Source organism: Cajanus cajan, chromosome 8 (assembly GCF_000230855.2).
Source record: "Cajanus cajan strain Asha chromosome 8, NIPB_CcT2T_4, whole genome shotgun sequence".
Taxonomy (NCBI): domain Eukaryota; kingdom Viridiplantae; phylum Streptophyta; class Magnoliopsida; order Fabales; family Fabaceae; genus Cajanus; species Cajanus cajan.
This window is the reverse complement of record NC_138524.1, coordinates 2,202,084-2,220,457: the sequence shown is the minus strand read 5'-3', so window position 1 is coordinate 2,220,457 and position 18,374 is coordinate 2,202,084. Positions and strand designations below refer to the sequence as shown.

General features: G+C 34.5%; 2 protein-coding genes across 3 annotated transcripts; one reads left to right on the top strand and one right to left on the bottom strand.

Annotated features, from left to right (window-relative positions):
• Positions 1 to 13: 13 nt before the first annotated feature.
• On the bottom strand, positions 14 to 12,138 carry LOC109798420 (uncharacterized). 2 transcript variants are annotated; one of them, XM_020358687.3, is made up of 11 exons: positions 10,159 to 12,138; positions 9,647 to 9,886; positions 8,957 to 9,086; positions 6,551 to 6,703; positions 6,170 to 6,414; positions 5,960 to 6,029; positions 4,677 to 4,883; positions 2,740 to 2,969; positions 1,695 to 1,773; positions 1,483 to 1,620; positions 14 to 761 (listed from the first exon to the last, which is right to left on the bottom strand). In XM_020358687.3, exons 1-11 carry the CDS (start codon positions 11,976 to 11,978, stop codon positions 564 to 566), a joined length of 3,510 nt encoding a protein of 1,169 aa, XP_020214276.2. In that variant the 5' UTR covers positions 11,979 to 12,138; the 3' UTR covers positions 14 to 563. The 2 variants fall into 2 exon arrangements, with proteins under 2 accessions (XP_020214276.2, XP_082917985.1); XM_083061859.1 differs by lacking the exons at positions 14 to 761; positions 1,483 to 1,620; positions 1,695 to 1,773; positions 2,740 to 2,969 and adding an exon at positions 4,441 to 4,577.
• A 3,375-nt stretch (positions 12,139 to 15,513) lies between these two features.
• On the top strand, positions 15,514 to 17,046 carry LOC109798812 (glucan endo-1,3-beta-glucosidase). Its single transcript, XM_020359210.3, has 2 exons — positions 15,514 to 15,817; positions 15,951 to 17,046. The coding sequence occupies exons 1-2, from the start codon at positions 15,742 to 15,744 to the stop codon at positions 16,883 to 16,885; spliced, it is 1,011 nt and encodes a 336-aa protein (XP_020214799.1). The 5' UTR covers positions 15,514 to 15,741; the 3' UTR covers positions 16,886 to 17,046.
• The last annotated feature ends 1,328 nt before the right edge of the window (positions 17,047 to 18,374 follow it).

Below are 18,374 nucleotides of genomic sequence, written 5' to 3'. Positions count from 1 at the left end.
CAAGTTGGCTTAGTTATGACTCGTCAAAAAATGAATTATTTTTACACAAGCCCAACTGTGTTTTGTTAATTACAATCGTTGTGGTATAGCAATTTAATTTCGTCTGTACATCTCAACATCAACTTATGTCGATAAACTTTACATATCTAAAAAAATCAGAGCCCTCACTCAACCACTGCAAAATTTTCAAGCTTCTTTTTCCTGTGCTGGGTTTTAGCAGCCAAGTTAAAACACCAAGTCCTCGCTCAAAGTCGTGGTCAGCTGTAAAAGAAGACAAAATTCTTATGCAGTCTTTCTCTTGCCAAGAGAAAAATTCTAACTGGATGCATTGACCAGCTAAGCTTCTTCTCCAACCGCTATGTCATCAGTTGCAGAATTGTGTACCTGTTGGACCTCTCCTAACTCGAAGGATGGAAGCCGCGTAACAGCTGGATCAATGCAGCACCGAACTCAGCATAATGCCGAAATTCAGAAGGCCAATTGCAGCGGATAACTTAAAAGGCACCATCTAACTAGGCCACATTTAAAGAGTCAAACAGGATTAACATTTCATGCAGATTTTCTTATTTCCTACTTGATCGGCCAGGTTCAGAACCTCGATATGATGGATTACCATATGATCTATAAACCTCTCTCCACTGTCTTCTGCTGCTTTGTTCAAACGGGTAATAATACTGAGCATCCACATTATTTCTAGCCATAGGTCCATACCGTTTCTTTTGGGAATTCCTCATTTCTTCTTCTGCATCATAACGTGCCCGCTGCATAAATGGAATAATGACCAAATGAATACGCAGCATAATATGCTTAAGCTTAAAAATTTAAACGACTTCCCAGAAGCATGGTTGTTTGGCTAAACACCGCAAGAAGTAAAAAGCTCACAAGCATTGTTAAATCCTGCTGCTTTACATAGCGACTCTTCTCTAAATGGAGCAGCAAAGAAGTCCTTTTTTTATTTTTATTTTTATTTTTATTTTTTTATTTTATTGCAAGATTTTCTCATTTACTGCTATTATTGATGCACATTTATTATTTGACAATTTCACGGCTCTAGTATTGTACTATCCACAACATCCAGCATCAAGTTTTATTAAGCAATATGGTCTTTGGCTAGAAATTAAATAAAAAGTGAAGTAATTTGGTATTAGTGAACAAGGAAGGAAACACATCAAAATTTATACCATTGATACTTTGCTAAGTGTTTAAAACACTAGTAAAAATTTGGTTTCCGACTAAGGAAAGAAACTTTTCTAATTCCCGTATGCTAGATATAAGCTACTGACCATTTGTAGTTGTTACTTCCCTTATTTTAAGACAAAGGAACTTCGGACATTACATGTTAATTGTCAATAACAAATCCTTATCCCACTAGGTGGGCTTCGACTACATGGTTAACTGACATGCCATCGGAGTCCACAAAAAACCAATTTTCCTACAGCAAGCCTTTCAGCAACATTGATTAGTTGAAAATATAGAAAATACCTTGTCAGGGTCTGACAGGATGGCATATGCCTCCCCAATTATTTTGAAAAGCCTATCAGCATCTCTGTGTGCTTCTTCAGCAATAACCTTCCATATCTGATCATCTCCATTGTCACTTCTGGTCAACGACTGGCCAGCCTACAGAATAAGATAAAATGTTAACAGTGATTACTGTTGGTATGAGCATCAAACCAAGTGCCCAATCAAACAACCTTGTCTGGATGGTGTCTAAGTGCAGCTTTCCGATAGGCCTTCTTGATTTCAGATATCGAAACAGATGGTTCAACTCCCCTGCCATCATAATGTCAGTTAGTTGATAGTCCTAAATGAATGATAATATCTCCCTCGAATAACAACAAACAGGTATTTTAGCCGCATTAAACACAACTTGCACACAGAATGATGACAATTATAAAAGAACTTGAGTCTCTTTCTTGCATAGCATTTTTTTTATTCTGGACACATTTTTAAAGAATTAATACCTAGATGCATTCTTTAAATGGTTATAAATCTATTCTTCTGTGTAAGCCTGTATTCCTCGGGATTCAGGATACATTATTGTTATCTATCTATCCTCATTCAGTTGCAAATCATAAATGAATTTTATTTATTTTCTAATTCTGGATACTGACAATTGGATCTCTAAAGCTATTATTTCATACGAAGAAGGAAGATTCTAAAATCTTCCCTTTATGTCTAGAATTTTCCCATTTCATCCTCGTAAATGGAATGATATATCTCGTAGCTTTGACTTGAAAAACATGCAAAAGTAGAAGTTATGTTTTCTTTAGAAAGGTGATTTAGACTACAAGAAAAATGGAGTTAATTAAATTAAGGTTTAAATATGTTTTTAGTCTCTCAATTTTAAGACAAATTTATTTTTGGTGCCTCAAATTTAAAACTGTTGTTTTTAGTTCTTGTAATTTTCAAAAATCTTGTTTTAGTTCCTCAGATCACTAATAACATATATGAAAGTGACAAATTAAGACGGTTATACAATAACAATTGAATTTAATCACTATCAGGGATACCAATAAGTAGATTTTATGCAATAATATTTAATAAATTTCTTAACAAAATTTGAATATAAGGACTAAAACAAGATTTTTTGAAATTATAGAGACTAAAACAACAATTTTAAATTTGAAGGATCAAAAATAAATTTACTATAAATTTGAGAGACTAAAAACATATTTAAGCTTTAAACTAATATCAATGATATGATGAAGAAGTGTCGATTATTAGTAAATAACTTACAAAATGAGGTACATATCAAGAGGGATCTCCTTTCTGGCTTCTTCTTCCATATCAGAAAGACGAATGCGATTTTGCTTCAAATCATAAGCATAATTAATTGATTTATCAGTTATTCCAAGTTTATTGTCCTCCACATCCTTGCTGAGAAGAGAGACAAGCCTCCTAAGATCACTGGCTGCTTGAGCATAATCTCTGATCATCTCGTACAGAGTTGCACGTCTAGAAAGTGCCTGCAAGTGTATGAAAGCATTTTTGTCATACTATCATATAAATTGAAATCCTAAATAAATTCCTTTAAAAAGTTAAAAATAGATATATATTTGAAAATGCAAAAAATCAATGCACGTTACAGTCGTTACTACTCTATAGCATGTCGTAACACCAAAGTTATCGTTAATGATAGCGGTCTATGGTGGTGAGCCAAAAATCCGTTATAAGCATATGACGGACAAAAATAATAATAATATACATATACCAAAAAAACTGCAAAAAATAAATTGCAAACAGCAAAAATTAATTAAAAACAAAATATCAACTTAAATAGTTTAATATAAAATTAAAAATTAAAAAAACAAACAAACAAACAAAGCATAATAAAGGATAAGGAACAAAATATAATTTTCAATATTTGAACAAACTAGGAACTCAAACTAGACCCAACATGAAGGAGATGAATATTAGATGAAGAGGAATAGAAGAATAAAATATGAATAACACGAACTCAAACAAAACAAAATAGATGAAAAATCATTGGATAGAAGAGGAAGAAGTAGAAAAAAAACACTAAAATACAGAATTTGTTTTGAACCACACTCCAAGGTTCGTTGGAGTGAGGGACCGCTTCCATTAAGGTCGCCAGAGTTAAATGAAGGTTTAGAGAACCCTAGGGTGGCATCAACGTTTAGGGTTGGCAGCAACAACTTCCACATTTGGGACATAAGTGTTTTGGATTTTTCTTTAGAATGGGTTGAGCTTGGGTCAGAAACTGTAAAATGGGGTTTTTTATAGTAAAAAAGCGCCATATCTGCCATGACCATTATAAACCTTTAGTCCTTTACGGCATGACGGCCATGGCAGGTGCCATGGCAGATATGGCGGACGCTGTCATATAACACCAAATAACGGATGGTGAATGAAGATTTGGCAGGAGACCTTTATGCTATTTCGTATAACGGTTATTTGATAATATTGCGTAACACCCACTAAGACTTTGACAGAAACTCATTCAGGCTTTCTAATATAATTATACAACTACAACACATACGAAAGCTACACAGATAGGAAAATTGTAATGCCACGTTTAAATTGCTTCATTTTCTCTCCTATGGGTTAAACAATTCAAAATTATTATTATTGGTGACCCATTTCAAATAGTTTGGTTCTTGTGTTCATGTTTGGATGTAAAGAATAACAAATAACTTAAATGCTACAGGTTTTTAACTGATTAATCCCTATGGTTATGATCCACAGGAAAAAGGAGGTCAATTATATGTTGGATTTCTGTTTGGGCTATTGAAGATTATACAACCGTAGCCTGGGCAACATAACAGTTTTTTATGTTATAATTTTTTGTTTTTGTATCTTTTACTTAATTTTTATTCAAGTTAGTTTACATGGATAACATTAGGATATTTTTACGGTTAGGATTTTTAAGCTATAAAAAGGGGTATAAATATAATGGTTATAACAAGGATACCTCATTTTTCCTGAATAACAAAAGTTTTCTTCTAGTTGTCAAAGAGAATAAAGCTCTGTATTGGCTATTTGGCTGCGTGCCAGATCCTTTCACTACTTGACCCATTCCTTCTCCCTGTATTTCTCATGTGCTATAATTTACCCTAGGTGTTTTTATCATATGTCAGGTTAACCTCCCTTCTGATTATTAAATTATAACAATTCCAAGAAAAAAAAATGAAGTTACAGCTGAAGAGAGAAACCTTCAAATAATTTCCATCAAGAGCTATAGATAGACTGCAATCTGCAATAGCATCGGTAATTTGACCTAAAGCTTTATATGCAGTGGCACGATTACAATAACAGACAGCTGCAAATGGACGAGACTCCACATTATATGACAAAGCAGTTGTATAGTGTTCAACAGCTTCTGCATGCCTTCCAGACTGAAATGCTGAATTTCCTGCAGTCTACAAATGAATAGATTTATACCAATCCTAATCAAAAGCAATTTTCTTGTCACAGGAAAAGGACAGAAGGATTTAAACTAATAGAAACTAATTAGAATACAACATCAGTGTGGCACTTAAATTGTTTTCTTCAGTCATTTAATGTTGGAAGAATTGTATTAGAGAAGAGCATAGAAACACAAACAAAGAGGATAAATTATCAAGTTAAAGGAAATTAGGGCAGTGTCCGTGCATGTGATGGGTATTCAGATGGGCTTGCACAAAATATAGGTGGACTATAGTTGTGTTAATCCACATTCCACAGTATATGAACATAAATACGCACACAGGGAGCCTAAGGGTCTGTTTGTGGTCTTAGAATTTGGATCTTACAAAACTGACGTGTAAGATGCAAACTATGCAAGCCTTGTATCTATGATGCTTAATTCAACCTTTCTGGTCAGCTCCTCTGTAGGAAGCCCCTTTCTGGCCTAGGGGTGGCCGCAATTGAGGTGGTTTTCCAACATGTGTGTCTGTGCTTTAAATAAAAGACACAAAAATCTTAAATAAAGCAGTTTTTATGCTTTCCTTAAAATGTGAAAAAAAAAATTGATATCATAATAGCACTTTTATCAAAGCTTATCCAAATGCACCCTAAATCAATCTAGTGTCTTGGTGATTTCCATTCTATAATATAGAGCAATTTTCACCCTTTTTTATTTCTTTCTATAAATAAAAACAAGAACATGTGCAGAATGAGTCAACGACTGTCACCTTGGGCAACAGCAAGCACAATTAGTGGAACTGTAGAAATAAATGATTGCAGATAAAAGGATTTACACTGATAAATGCTAATCCAAAAGTTCATTTTAAAAGCTCAAAATATTGTTCAAAGAAAGTATATTAGAAACAAAATAATATAGTCAAATCAAATAGCTAAAATAACAATTAGCTCCCAGGACCAAAAAAACAATAGGTGTTACTTTGAAACAGTGAAAATGTTCTAGGAAATCAAGGTATTTATTATTTAACAAACAATATCAATAATAATATAAATAATCAACATAACGATATAATGAAACACAGCATAAGCTAACCTTATGATGCAAGAGCTCACGTATGATGGCAGCCAGTGGTATGAGTGAATCCAAAACCTTGCTTCCGCTCCTGCAGGAACAGAATCTAAGCTGATGATAAAAAGGATCATAGCTTTCAAATATTCACATTTCACTTTGCCCTTTTCTTTTCTGTTTACACTTGAGGAGGGGCAGAGTAGGGTGGATGAGCCAGAGGTTAGTAATACTTACTTGTTTATGCCAGACACCTTTTCCACTAATTGCTCCAGCAAAGAAAGACCTTCTTCAAATTTCCCTAGGTAAAAGTGGGCTTTAAGCATCATTGAGCATCGCCACACTCTGAAGTAGAAGCCTTTTGAGAGTTGTGAATTATCCAGATCTGTGATTTGGCAACCAGCATCCAATGGACAGGCATTCTTCTCAGCAGAATCAAGGGTCTTGTCACACAGCTGAATCACCTCCTCATATCTACAAAGCTGATATGTGTGGCAAAAGTTATCCAACAGACATAAATTATTGTACAAATAGACTTAAAGCTGAATTTTGAGATAGTCATAAATCATGATCTAAGCTTTAGTGAAATTCCAGTATATTATAAGAAAGAGCACTAACCATAAGCAGAGCCTCCGCTTTCATTTCAAGCAATTTTTCAGAGTATGAACTTATCATTAACGCCTCATTAATATGTTCTAATGCTCTCTCTGCATCAGAGGATGTTCTTCTTTGCAAAAGTTGAGCAGAATGATTGATGACATCTGATACTTTCTGTTAAATCCATTGAAAACTAGTCAGTTCAGGAAGTTGGGGACACACCTTCACACCACAGCCACTTAGAGAAATATAAATTCAAAAACACTGGGATCTTATTAAAGAGAATGGAAACAAAATGCAAAATTTGCAATCCATAAAGTGGCAGAATATAATTGAACAAAACAACGGTAACATACAATCTGTCTTCTTTACCATCTATTTCTACATGTCTAGTCATCACCACTTTACAAAAAATATTTTAATATTTAAATCATTAACAAAAGGTTTAAATATCTTTTTGGTCCCTATACATATTCCCTTTTTTATTTGATCCCCACATGAAAAATTAGTAAACAAGTTCCTTGATGAAAAAATGTTTTCAAAATGGTCCCTGCCATTTTCTCAGGTTCTACTGCTGTTAGAGCAAGTCTGATGTGGCTAACAGATTTCTGACATAGTTTATGATGTGTGAGAAAGCTTTACACAATTTTTTCCTTGTACATAACACATTTTGTCATCTTGGTCCCCCTATATGAAAAAAAAAATAAAAATAGTCCCTATTTCCTGTACATACCAAAGCATAATGTGAAGGCAAAGAAAAAGAGCAATACAACAAAACAAAAACAAACAACCCATTACAATTATACATAAAAATTATGAACAAATTTGACCATGTGTTTCGGACTAAGAAGGAACACAGCTAAAGAGAGGCTTTCCACTACTCTCCAACAACAAAAAAATAATAATGGCTTAGGTCCACAAAAGTCAGACCACATTCACTCCTTTCGATCCTCCATAATGAGCAAAACATTACCCAACTCTCAAACACCATCTTCTCGTCACAATCTCCATACCCACCTCAAGCTACAACAACCTTGTTCAAAGTCTGTACACTAGCTTTTGGTTGTCAAAGCCATTAATTTCTGTGTATGTGCGTGTTGGGGAGAGTAGTGAAAGCTCTCTTAAGTTATGCTCCTTCACTTAATAAGCTCTCTCTTAAGGTCAAATTTCCTCAAGACTTTTGATATACAATTGTACTTTTTTTTGGTTGCGTTGTGCTTTATATTTGCCTTTGCATTGTATGACACGTATATGTATATGTATGTATAGAGGCTAATTTAAAAAACATTTTCATACAGGGATCAAGATGAAAAAATGTGTTATGTACAAGGACCAAAATAAATGTGTAAAGTGTCCTCACATGCCGCTAGAAGCCATGTCAGAAATTCTTGTGCACTATGTCAGACTTACTCTAAATGTTATAACTATATAATGACAGGGACCATTTAAAATATTTTTTTATTTTTCATCAAGGGACTCCCTTACAAACTATTTTGGCCCAAATAAAACAATGGGTTTTGTATAGGGATCAAAAATGTATTTAAACCTTAACAAAATATTTCTAAATTCTAAAAAATATATCAGATACATGTTCTGTAGAAGGGCAATATAGTACAATGTCAAACCAGTTCAGTGTAAGAAGCTTTTAATGTAAACTCATTGCATGTGCAGCCTGTAGCAAATTAAAAATCTTAAACCAAAAGGAAAATCTTTAAAATATTGTAATTTTTTGCCTGCCTTCACATTATATATATACACACACATATATATAGGGATTGATTTGAAAAATTCCATCTTTTTATTTAGGTGCCAAAATGAAAAGATATGTTTATATATAGGGAGCAAAACAAAGAAATGTGTACAGATTTCTCACACGTCAAAAGCTACCTCATAAATTCTTTAACCATGTCAAACTTGTTCTAACGGCCTTATAATGTCAGATAACAGCAGGGACCATTTTAAAAATATATTTTGTCAAGATTGACTTGTTTACAAACTTTTTTTTTTATGTAGGAATCAAATATAAAAAATGAGTTTTGTATAGGTATCAAAAAGGTATTCCAACAAAATATTTATAATTCTAAAAACATATATATCAGATAGATGTTTCAAAAGTAATAGTAACCCTCAAAATGTCCAATTAATTATCTCTTCAAAAGCCAACATCCAAATAAATATTGGAAGAAAAAAAAACTTGTATTGAATTTATTATATGCACTTTAAACCCTTGGAATGAAGTCTACCCCTAGAAGGGTAATATAGTAAAATATCAAAACAGTTCAGAGTGAGAGCCTAAGAGACTTCTATTTAACTCATTTACACGTACAGCCTGTAGCTAATTAAAAATCTTTAACCAAAAGGAAATGCTAATAACCAAAGCCTCCACAATATATCAAGTTATCTATAAAATATTATAAATAATCAAACCTGTGCCTTTTGTAAGCCATCAGAGGCTTCCACGGCAATTTTTCGATCCACACAAACATCAGTTCCTGATTGCAAGCACCTTTTAAAATATTGTGATGCGCCTTCAACTTCTCCCAGAGCAAGGCAACAACTTAAACAAGAATGAAAAACAAAAGGACTTGAGGGACACAATCAACTATCTCGACACTTGCAACTTTAGACATGAAGCACAAGCATGCATGGTGCTAGACACTTTTATATTTCCATGTTATTAACTAAATGTGTTTCCAAACTTTAAATAACAATCAAGCATTTGGTACTAAATACTAAGGGGCTGTTTGGTTTTGAGAAACATTCTTTGTTATCACTTTTATTTACAAAAATACTGCCTTGATTTAACTTGTTTCCTGTTTTCAATAATTTGCATAGGAAAGAATGAAAACAATTTTTTATCGTTTTAAAAACAGGAAATAAAGTGAAAACATTTTGTAATTAAAAGTGAAAATAAAAAGCATTTTCTCAAACCAAATGTCACATTAATGTACTTGCACTTTCATAGGGTTCCCTCATTAGATCCATTCTTTTTACATCATGAATCATTACTCCCACTAGATGTATCCTGAGGTTTCATTCATCTGACATGAAACTTAAAATTCATACAACTTAAATCATACAGTACAAAGTGATTAAGAAGAAACAATGGTAACTTACTTTGCAGCTCTAAGTTGCACCCTTAGGAAATTTTGATCTATTTCAGCAGCCATCTTACAATCTTCTAGTGCATCTCTCATCCTACCAAGAGACATGTGTGTGGCAGCAAGGTTGCTGTAACATAGCAGCAAAGCCCTGAGACAGGTACGGGATGCTTCTTCTTTAGATACACAACTAAGTCCTTGTTTGTAACAATTCTCAGCCGTAGACAGATCCCCATTTTTATAGGCTTGGTTTCCTCTGATATAAAGCATATTCAGTCAGTATTGTGAATAATGGTTGCAATGTTGGTAAAGTATGATGCCAAAATCAAAGGAACCATTTCAAAGTTACTTAGCAAAATCTATTTGTCTGTGTTTAAAATAAACACTGATATATTGTATTCTATTTCAATATACAAATCAGAAGCAGTCGTAGAAAGCCAGGCTTTGTATCCAGAATAACAAAAATAAATATATTACAAGCAAGTGACTGGATATTAATAGAACTATCAAATATATACATATACTCACCGGAGCCTCCACTTTTCACATGCTTCCTGAACAGCAATGGTTGTAACAGAAATAGAAGCAGAAGCCTTCTTTGCCCCCTGCTCCTCATTCTCATCAAAATCCCTTGTTTTGGGTTGAGAAGATACCTTGGGTTTTAAACCTTGCCCTGATGTGAAAAGAGATGGAGTTCCAGAAAACGGAGAAAATGCCACAGACGATGACGAACAAGGAACCTTTATGCTTGGTAAGTGGTTATAAGAATCGTGACCAACATTTGCCCAGTTTTTCTTTTTGTGAGGACGTTTTGGACTACATGATTGAGCCTCAGCCGAAGAAGAAGCAGCAAATGTGAAGGCAGACCCACTTACGTTTGTTGAACTCAAAGCACTACCAAGATGCAACATTCCATCACTGCTATGTGCTTCAGTTTCTACTGATACACCAGCCGCATCACTAGTTATGTCCACTTCATCATTGGCAGACTTAAAGCTTTCAGTTTCAACCCCAGAAATCGACTCATCCTTTGGGTCTTCAACACAAGTATTTTCACGTATTTGATACTCTAAACTTTCCTCCTTTGTGTCTCTGCTTGCACCATCACCCCCATTTATATTCAAGCTCTCTGCCGCAGTAATCAAATCTTCATCAATGGGATCAATAGAAGTGGTCGGTACCGAATCATTAACTACAGGGTTGTTATCAACACTGAATGACTCATTGGATGTCAAAGAACTTTCCCTTGACCTTTCATTTTCAGCCAGTTTTTCCCGATAGGGAGACACATCCATTGGTGAAAAACTCTCAAAAGAACCCTGCGGTTCCTCTTGCGAAACGCTTCCTTTAAAAATAAAACCCTGTCCACGCCATGGCTGGGCCGAGGTATAATGCTTCAGTTTTTCCCTACTTTTACTCGTTCTCATTTTGCTACCTTTTTCCTTAAGTTTCCCTTCTTTGCCAATTTTTGGTGCAGGTGTTTTAAACTCAACAAAAGATGAACCTGAACTATCTTGTTTACCAGTGAACACAAATTCCTCCCTCTTGCCAACTCCAACAGGTTGAAAGAACACAGAGGATGAAGCTGATGCAGCACTTTGCGACATTCCAATGTCTTCAGAAACTCGAGCGGAATCTCCACTCGCATCTCTTCGGTGAATTCCCTCTCTAAAAGGATTGCACAAATTCGGCTCAACACAATCCTCCTTCTTCTCCTTAACTAGGTTTAACTTCTCCAACTTCCTCAACAAAATTCCCTCCGCTTCCGTTTCACATTTTCCAAACAGAGTCGCGTTACCTTCACTCTTAGAGGCATTACTACCGATAGAGTCATTCACATTCAGATTCTTCATTTGGTATATAAAATCATTCGCCGAGCTCTCAGCAACTGCATTGCTACCTCCTCCTTCTTTAATACTCAATTTCTTCTTCAGCTCATCGCGTAGGTCCGATACGTTAAAACCTGTTCCGTCTTCGGTTGCAATCTTCAATTTGTTCATCTGTTGGGAGACCGAGTTTTCGTCAACACGGGAAGAAGCAGAGGACGTAAATACGAACTCGGCGTGGCGTGTGGCGTCGAAAGGCTCACCGATATTGAGATTCCCGAATCGATCGGCGATTTCAGGTTCGGGATGCGGAGGAGCGAATGCGGCATTGGCAGCGGCACCGTTGCGATATGGATTGAAAGCGGGGGCGTTGTTGGGCTTGCGAACCTTGACGAATCTGGGCCTGGACAGGCCCGAAACGGAAGGGGAGCTGAAAGTGAAGGTTGAGGTTGAGGTCGTGGCGGTTGCGTTTGGATTCGAAAACCTATCGTCACTAGTGGCGCCGGGAGTGGGAGGTTCCATGTGTCGTTTTTTGAATTTTCGACAAGCTGAATCGAAGGAGAGAGGCGACGGAGCTACAGCGACTAGCGACGCCGGAGACGCGGAGGAATCATCGGAGTGGTGATTGAATCAACGATTGTTCTTTGGGTTTCTGCAATCATTGGAAACCAACGCAACAGAATGCAACTATTACAAGGATGTGATTTTAGTTTTACTTTTACTTCACTTTTTTTTCTCTCTCTCTTTTTTTTTTTTTTTTTTTTTTTTTTTTTTTTTAGTTTTTAGTTTTTACGACTTTCTAAAGCCTTCATTTTTTTTTTCAAATTATTTTAAATACAAACTTTTTATTAGATAAAATATATTTTTAGTTATTTGTTTTAATATTAATTTTAGTTTTTACGATTTTTTTTCATTTTATTCAAATCATAAAATTTATATATTAAATTTTATTAAAAAATATATAATTAACTAATATTAAAAAAAACTCATAAACATTATAAAAATTACATGAAAATTGAATTTTGTATGCAACTAAAAAATTGTAGAATCTAATATTATATTTTTTTTCAATGCTCACTTTTTGTGAAATTTTCACAATAATTATGATGTTTTTTTATATCATCACTAGTTGAATTTTATAATTTTTATTTAATAAATTTAATCAATCAAATTTTACGCTTTAAATATTTATGTCCTAAAATTGAATATGATCATTAGTTTAGAGGAATAACATTAACTTAAAATTGAATGTTAAAGGACTAAAATAATTTTTTTAAAAATAAAATATTAAAATAAATTTTAATAATAAAATAAAGGATAAAAGCATTTTTTAGATTTTTTAATAAAATTTATTAAAAATTAAAAACATAAAATTTTGTTACTGTTATTTCTTGTTTAATAAGTCTCTCATGATTTAAAAATTTATAAATAAAAAAAATAAAACAAAATAAAAAAAACTATAAAGTGTGTGTTACATGAAGTAATATAACGTAGGCTACATTTAGAGTCCAAGCTTAGTTTTTGGAGAGTAAACTCAATTTTATTATATGTTTAGATACCTACGGAAATATATTTGCAAACTTATATTTTGACTGGAAATTTGGTTTCATAAAAACAAGATCAAGGTTTATTTTGCAAACTCAATTTGCAAAAATGAAAAACTACTCAAACTTAGGTCAGCAAACTTTAACCCAGACACATGCACATAGTGTTTGGATGGAATAATCGGACAGGAGGGGCAGGAACGAATTTTTATATACTTTTATTATTTTATTTAATTTTATCTCTGTCCAATATTATTGGGGTTGGAGAGAAAGAAAAAAAGATTTTAAATATTGAGTATAATGTCTAAAATATTTTGACTTATATTTTTAATTTTAAAATTATAAAAATATAAGGGTAAATTTATTTTTAACATGTCATCTTCCTTTGTGAACGGAGCAAGAAAAGTTTAGAGGTTGTGTCATTTTACGTACATTTACCAGGCACTCACAAAGATTTCACAAGGAGCATACACGCGTTTAAGGTGATTGCAAAAATTTGTATGAGGTACGCATTCGGGACAAACATTTAAAATATGCGATAAGAGTTTTTCTTATGCATTTGGTGGGTCCCACCATCTTTGGTGACAAGAGTGACACATGTGCTAATGTAGCCTTCTTGAACCTCTAAATGTGTGACATGTATGCATGGGGTGTATTTGTCTTAGTATATATGTACAAGCACCTTGATGATGCTAGTATACAACTTGCGTGTTAGATATAAGAGGTATAATTCTTCTATAGATATTAAAGTTTGTATTTACTCATGTTAATTTAATTAATTATGTTAATGTTATTACAAACATCTATATTTATATGCATCTTTAGCCATTAACTCTCAATTAATGCTAAGAGAATTTTCAGTGGGAGTTGCTTATAAGTAACTCCTTGTGTCACATCATGTCACATCAACACTTTTTTATTTTATGGATTGCTTAAATTTTAGCACTTGTAATTTTTAACTAAAAATTAGAATTCAATTTTTAATTTAAATGTATAAATTACAATCGAAAAATTTGACAAAAACAATACCAAGCTAAGGGTGTCAATACGATGATAAATTAATGAGAGTTGTTACGGTACCCATGAAAATTGAAGAGTTTTGGTACATTAAATTATGTGAACAAATAAATTTTAAAAAATAAATTCAAAATAACACAAATTTTAGATTAAAAATTTGTATAAGATGAATCAATCAAAAAGACTAATTTTAAAAAAAATAATTAAAAGGTCAATTTTCATAACAAATTTTGTTTATATATGATAAAATTAAAAAATTAAAAACAAAAAATTATAATAATATTATAAAAACATTAAAATAAAAAAAACAAATAATACAATTGAAAAACTAATTTATACTATAAATTCAAAAAAATTATCACAAAAAAAAACTAAAACATATTAACAAAATATTAATATTAAATTTTTTAATTATAATAGATACTACATTAAGATATAAATTAAAAAAATAAAAAAATAATATAAAGATATAAAAAAATTTATACAGATAAATTATTAAAAATATTAAATTAAAATAAAAATAAAACAAGTAATTACAATAAAAAAAATAAAAATAAAATAATTGTTCCGATACTCCCATAATTATAGTGGTTATCGTAAAATTTTTCTAAATTAATAAGGGAATTGCTATGGTACCCATGATAATTGAAAAGTTTTGGTACCTCAAACTATGTGAATAAATAAATTTTAAAAAATAAATTTAAAATAACATAAATTTTAGATAAAAAATTTGTAAAAGATGAATCAATCAAAAAGACTAATTCAAAAAAAAATAATCAAAAGTTAATTTTCATAACAAATTTTATTTATATGTAAAAATTAAAAAATTAAAAACAAAAAATATAATAATATTATAAAAATATTAAAATAAGAAAAATAATAAATAATATAATTGAAAAACTAATTTATACTATAAATTAAAAAAATTAACACTAAAAAAAATTAAAACGTATTAACAAAATATTAATATTAAATTATTTAATTATAATAGATGTTACATTAAGATAAAATTTAAAAAATATAAAAATAATTTAAAGATATAAAAAATTTTATAAAGATAAATGATTAAAAATAATAAATAAAAATAAAAATAAAACAAATAATTACAATAAAAAAAATATTATATATATATGCGACTGTTCCGGTACTCATGGTACCGTATTGTTTTCCAATTAATAATACTTACATAACAGAGGCTAGGTACGTGGCTTCAACACAAGTGCTATGCGCGTATGCTACTTTAGCTGATAACATACGCATGCGACTATTCAACGACGTCGTGCATTAACAGTATGAATCATGATGAATGCAAAGTGTTCTGGTAAGGAAGCAACAAAGCGAGTGACGTTTGTTTGGGGTATATAGGAACGTTTCCGGCACGTTAGGGTGCATGGCTTAGTGGACTTCTCAGACTCTTGACTCTTGAGGTTGTCGTTTCTTATTCAAAGCCATCGCCAACTCGGTCTAGTTATAATTATAATATCCATCTTACAGGAAATTGAACTGAATCAATGAACATTATTCAAGCTGAACGACAAATTATTGTGTATACTGTGGAGTGATTGACGGACGAAGGGGCCAAAAAAGTCTTTGCAATCTACTAATCCTAGTCTTGCCCACTCTCCACCACTTGGCCTAATTAAATAGGTGATGATTGTGTGGAGAAAAATATAGATACCACGTACTTACCAGTTGGTGTTATAGTTCTGTTCTGTATAATCAATATGATCTTCTCAAGAGGCAACACTGCCATGTCTGCCATATTGCTGCTTCTTGGAATATTATCTTCCATTGTAATAGGTCTGTACATATTACTCTCTCTCTCTCTCTCCCAATCAATTCAATGATATATACATGACACTCTCTCTTTATTGCTCTATGTCCCATTTAATTTCCTTTAGTTCAATTCATATGCTCAGTTACTTACATGCAGGTGCACAATCCGTGGGTGTGTGTTATGGAGGAAATGGAAACAATCTACCTACAAAGCAAGGAGTGGTGGATCTATACAAATCAAACAGAATTGGCAAAATCCGCTTATACTATCCAGATGAAGGAGCCCTTCAAGCCCTCAGAGGTTCAAACATAGAAGTGATCCTTGGGGTCCCTAATGACCAACTTCAATCTCTCACCAACGCTGCAGCTGCAACGAATTGGGTCAACAAGTACGTCAAACCCTACTCTCAAGCCGTCAAATTCAAGTACATCGCAGTTGGTAACGAAGTTCACCCTGGTGATGCTGCATCAGGCTCTGTCCTTCCCGCACTTCAAAACATTCATAACGCAATTTCTTCTGCCAACTTAGGCCAAATCAAGGCCTCAACCGCAATAGACACAACTCTACTAGGCAAGTCTTACCCACCCAAAGATGGCGTTTTCAGCGACAGTGCAAGTCCATATATAAGGCCAATTATCGACTTTTTAAACAAAAACGGAGCCCCACTTCTTGCAAACGTGTACCCATACTTCGCCTACGCTAACGACCAACAAAACATTAAACTTGACTATGCCTTGTTCACGAAACAAGGTAAAAACGAGGTTGGCTACCAAAACCTGTTTGATGCATTGTTGGATTCCCTATACGCTGCTCTCGAGAAAGTTGGGGCACCCAATGTGAAAGTTGTCGTGTCGGAGAGTGGGTGGCCATCTCAAGGTGGAGTTGGCGCCACTGTTGAAAACGCAGGAACGTATTATCGCAATTTGATTGCTCACGCCAAAGGTGGCACTCCCAAGAGGCCTAATGGACCCATAGAGACTTACCTCTTTGCCATGTTCGATGAAAATCAGAAGCAGGGTCCAGAAATTGAGCGACACTTTGGTCTCTTCAGGCCTGACAAATCACCTAAGTACCAACTCAGTTACGTTTGAAATTCCAAACAGTGTGTTGATCATGTATAAGTTCGGTGTCGCTAAGAATAAGGGCCTGGGCCTGTGGTTTTAGTTTAAGGTGCACCGAGATAATGTACTAGTATGCATGTGATGCTAGCTTCTAAATTTATAATTAATAAATGCATCTCCAGTCTCTACCACTACCACTTTCTATCTAAAATTAAATGTTTTAATTCAATTCCTTGCGTGTTTTCTTTGTCATCAACATCGTAAATGCATGAGAGAACGACAATAGACGGTGATCATAGAGTTGGTCAACGGTTAAGTCGGGGATGGGTGGAATGGAATTAGATTTTTAAGTAAGTTACTGTGAATGGAAACTGTTCCGGCTAAAGGGTGTACTAGGGTTTTTTCCTAGGTCAAGCCTCAAAGCCAGAGCATTCAAAAGTGTAATTTGCCTCCTCAACTCTAGGGTTTTGGGTTTTATGGTACCTCGTTCATGGGCCTCTTGGGCCCCGAGAATGATGGGATTTCCTTAATCGTTGTTATCACGAGGGTGGAGGGTGAGTGAGGACAAGTCGAGTCGGGTTCTGACCGACTGGGTTATCACGAGGGTGCAGGGTGAGTGAGGACAAGTCGAGTCGGGTTCTGACCGACTTGGTTATCACGAGGGTGCAGGGTGAGTGAGGACAAGTCGAGTCGAGTTCTGGCCGATTAGACCCGCACTGAGGGTGCAGGGTGAGTGAGGACAAGTCGAGTCGGGTTCTGGCCGATTAGACCCGCACTGAGGGTCCAGTCGGGTGAATGCCGAGAAGCCCCCCCTTTATAGGCGAGAGGAAGTCGAGTTACGACCGAGTAGAGGGTCAAGGTCGCCCTACTGCCGTTAGGAAGATCAGGTCGGATTACGACCTGGACGATACACTTGCCTTCCAGCCCTGAGCCTATACGGCGAGAGGGCTTTGGGCCTGGCAACCTAGTCGGGTATTGGCCGAGTAGAGGGTCATGGTCTCCCTATTGCCAATAAGGAGATCAGGTCGGATTACGACCTGGACGGTACATTTGCCTTCCAGCCCTGAGCCTATAAGGCGAGAGGGCTTTGGGCCTAGCAACCTAGTCGGGTATTGACCAAGTAGAGGGTCATGGTCTCCCTATTGCCGATAAGGAGATCAGGTCGGATTACGACCTGGACGGTACAGAAACATAAAGTTAAGAATTAAAAAAAAATCAGAGAAAATTTCTACTTATTTAGATAAATGAAAAAGTAGCAAATTTGTTCCGGCCAAAGGGTGGACTAGGGTTTTTTCCTAGATCGTGCCTTAGAGCCAGAATATTCAAAAGTGTAATCTACCCTCTCAACTCTAGGGTTTTGGGGTTTTATAGTTTCTTGTTCACGGGCTTTATGGGCCCCGAGAATGTAGGGATCTCTTTAGCCGTTCCAATCTGGAAATACTTGGTGAGTGAAGGTGGGACCTCTCCATTGCCGAGTGTCCAATCAGATAATGACCGAGTAGGCCTTTGTGGGTGAGTG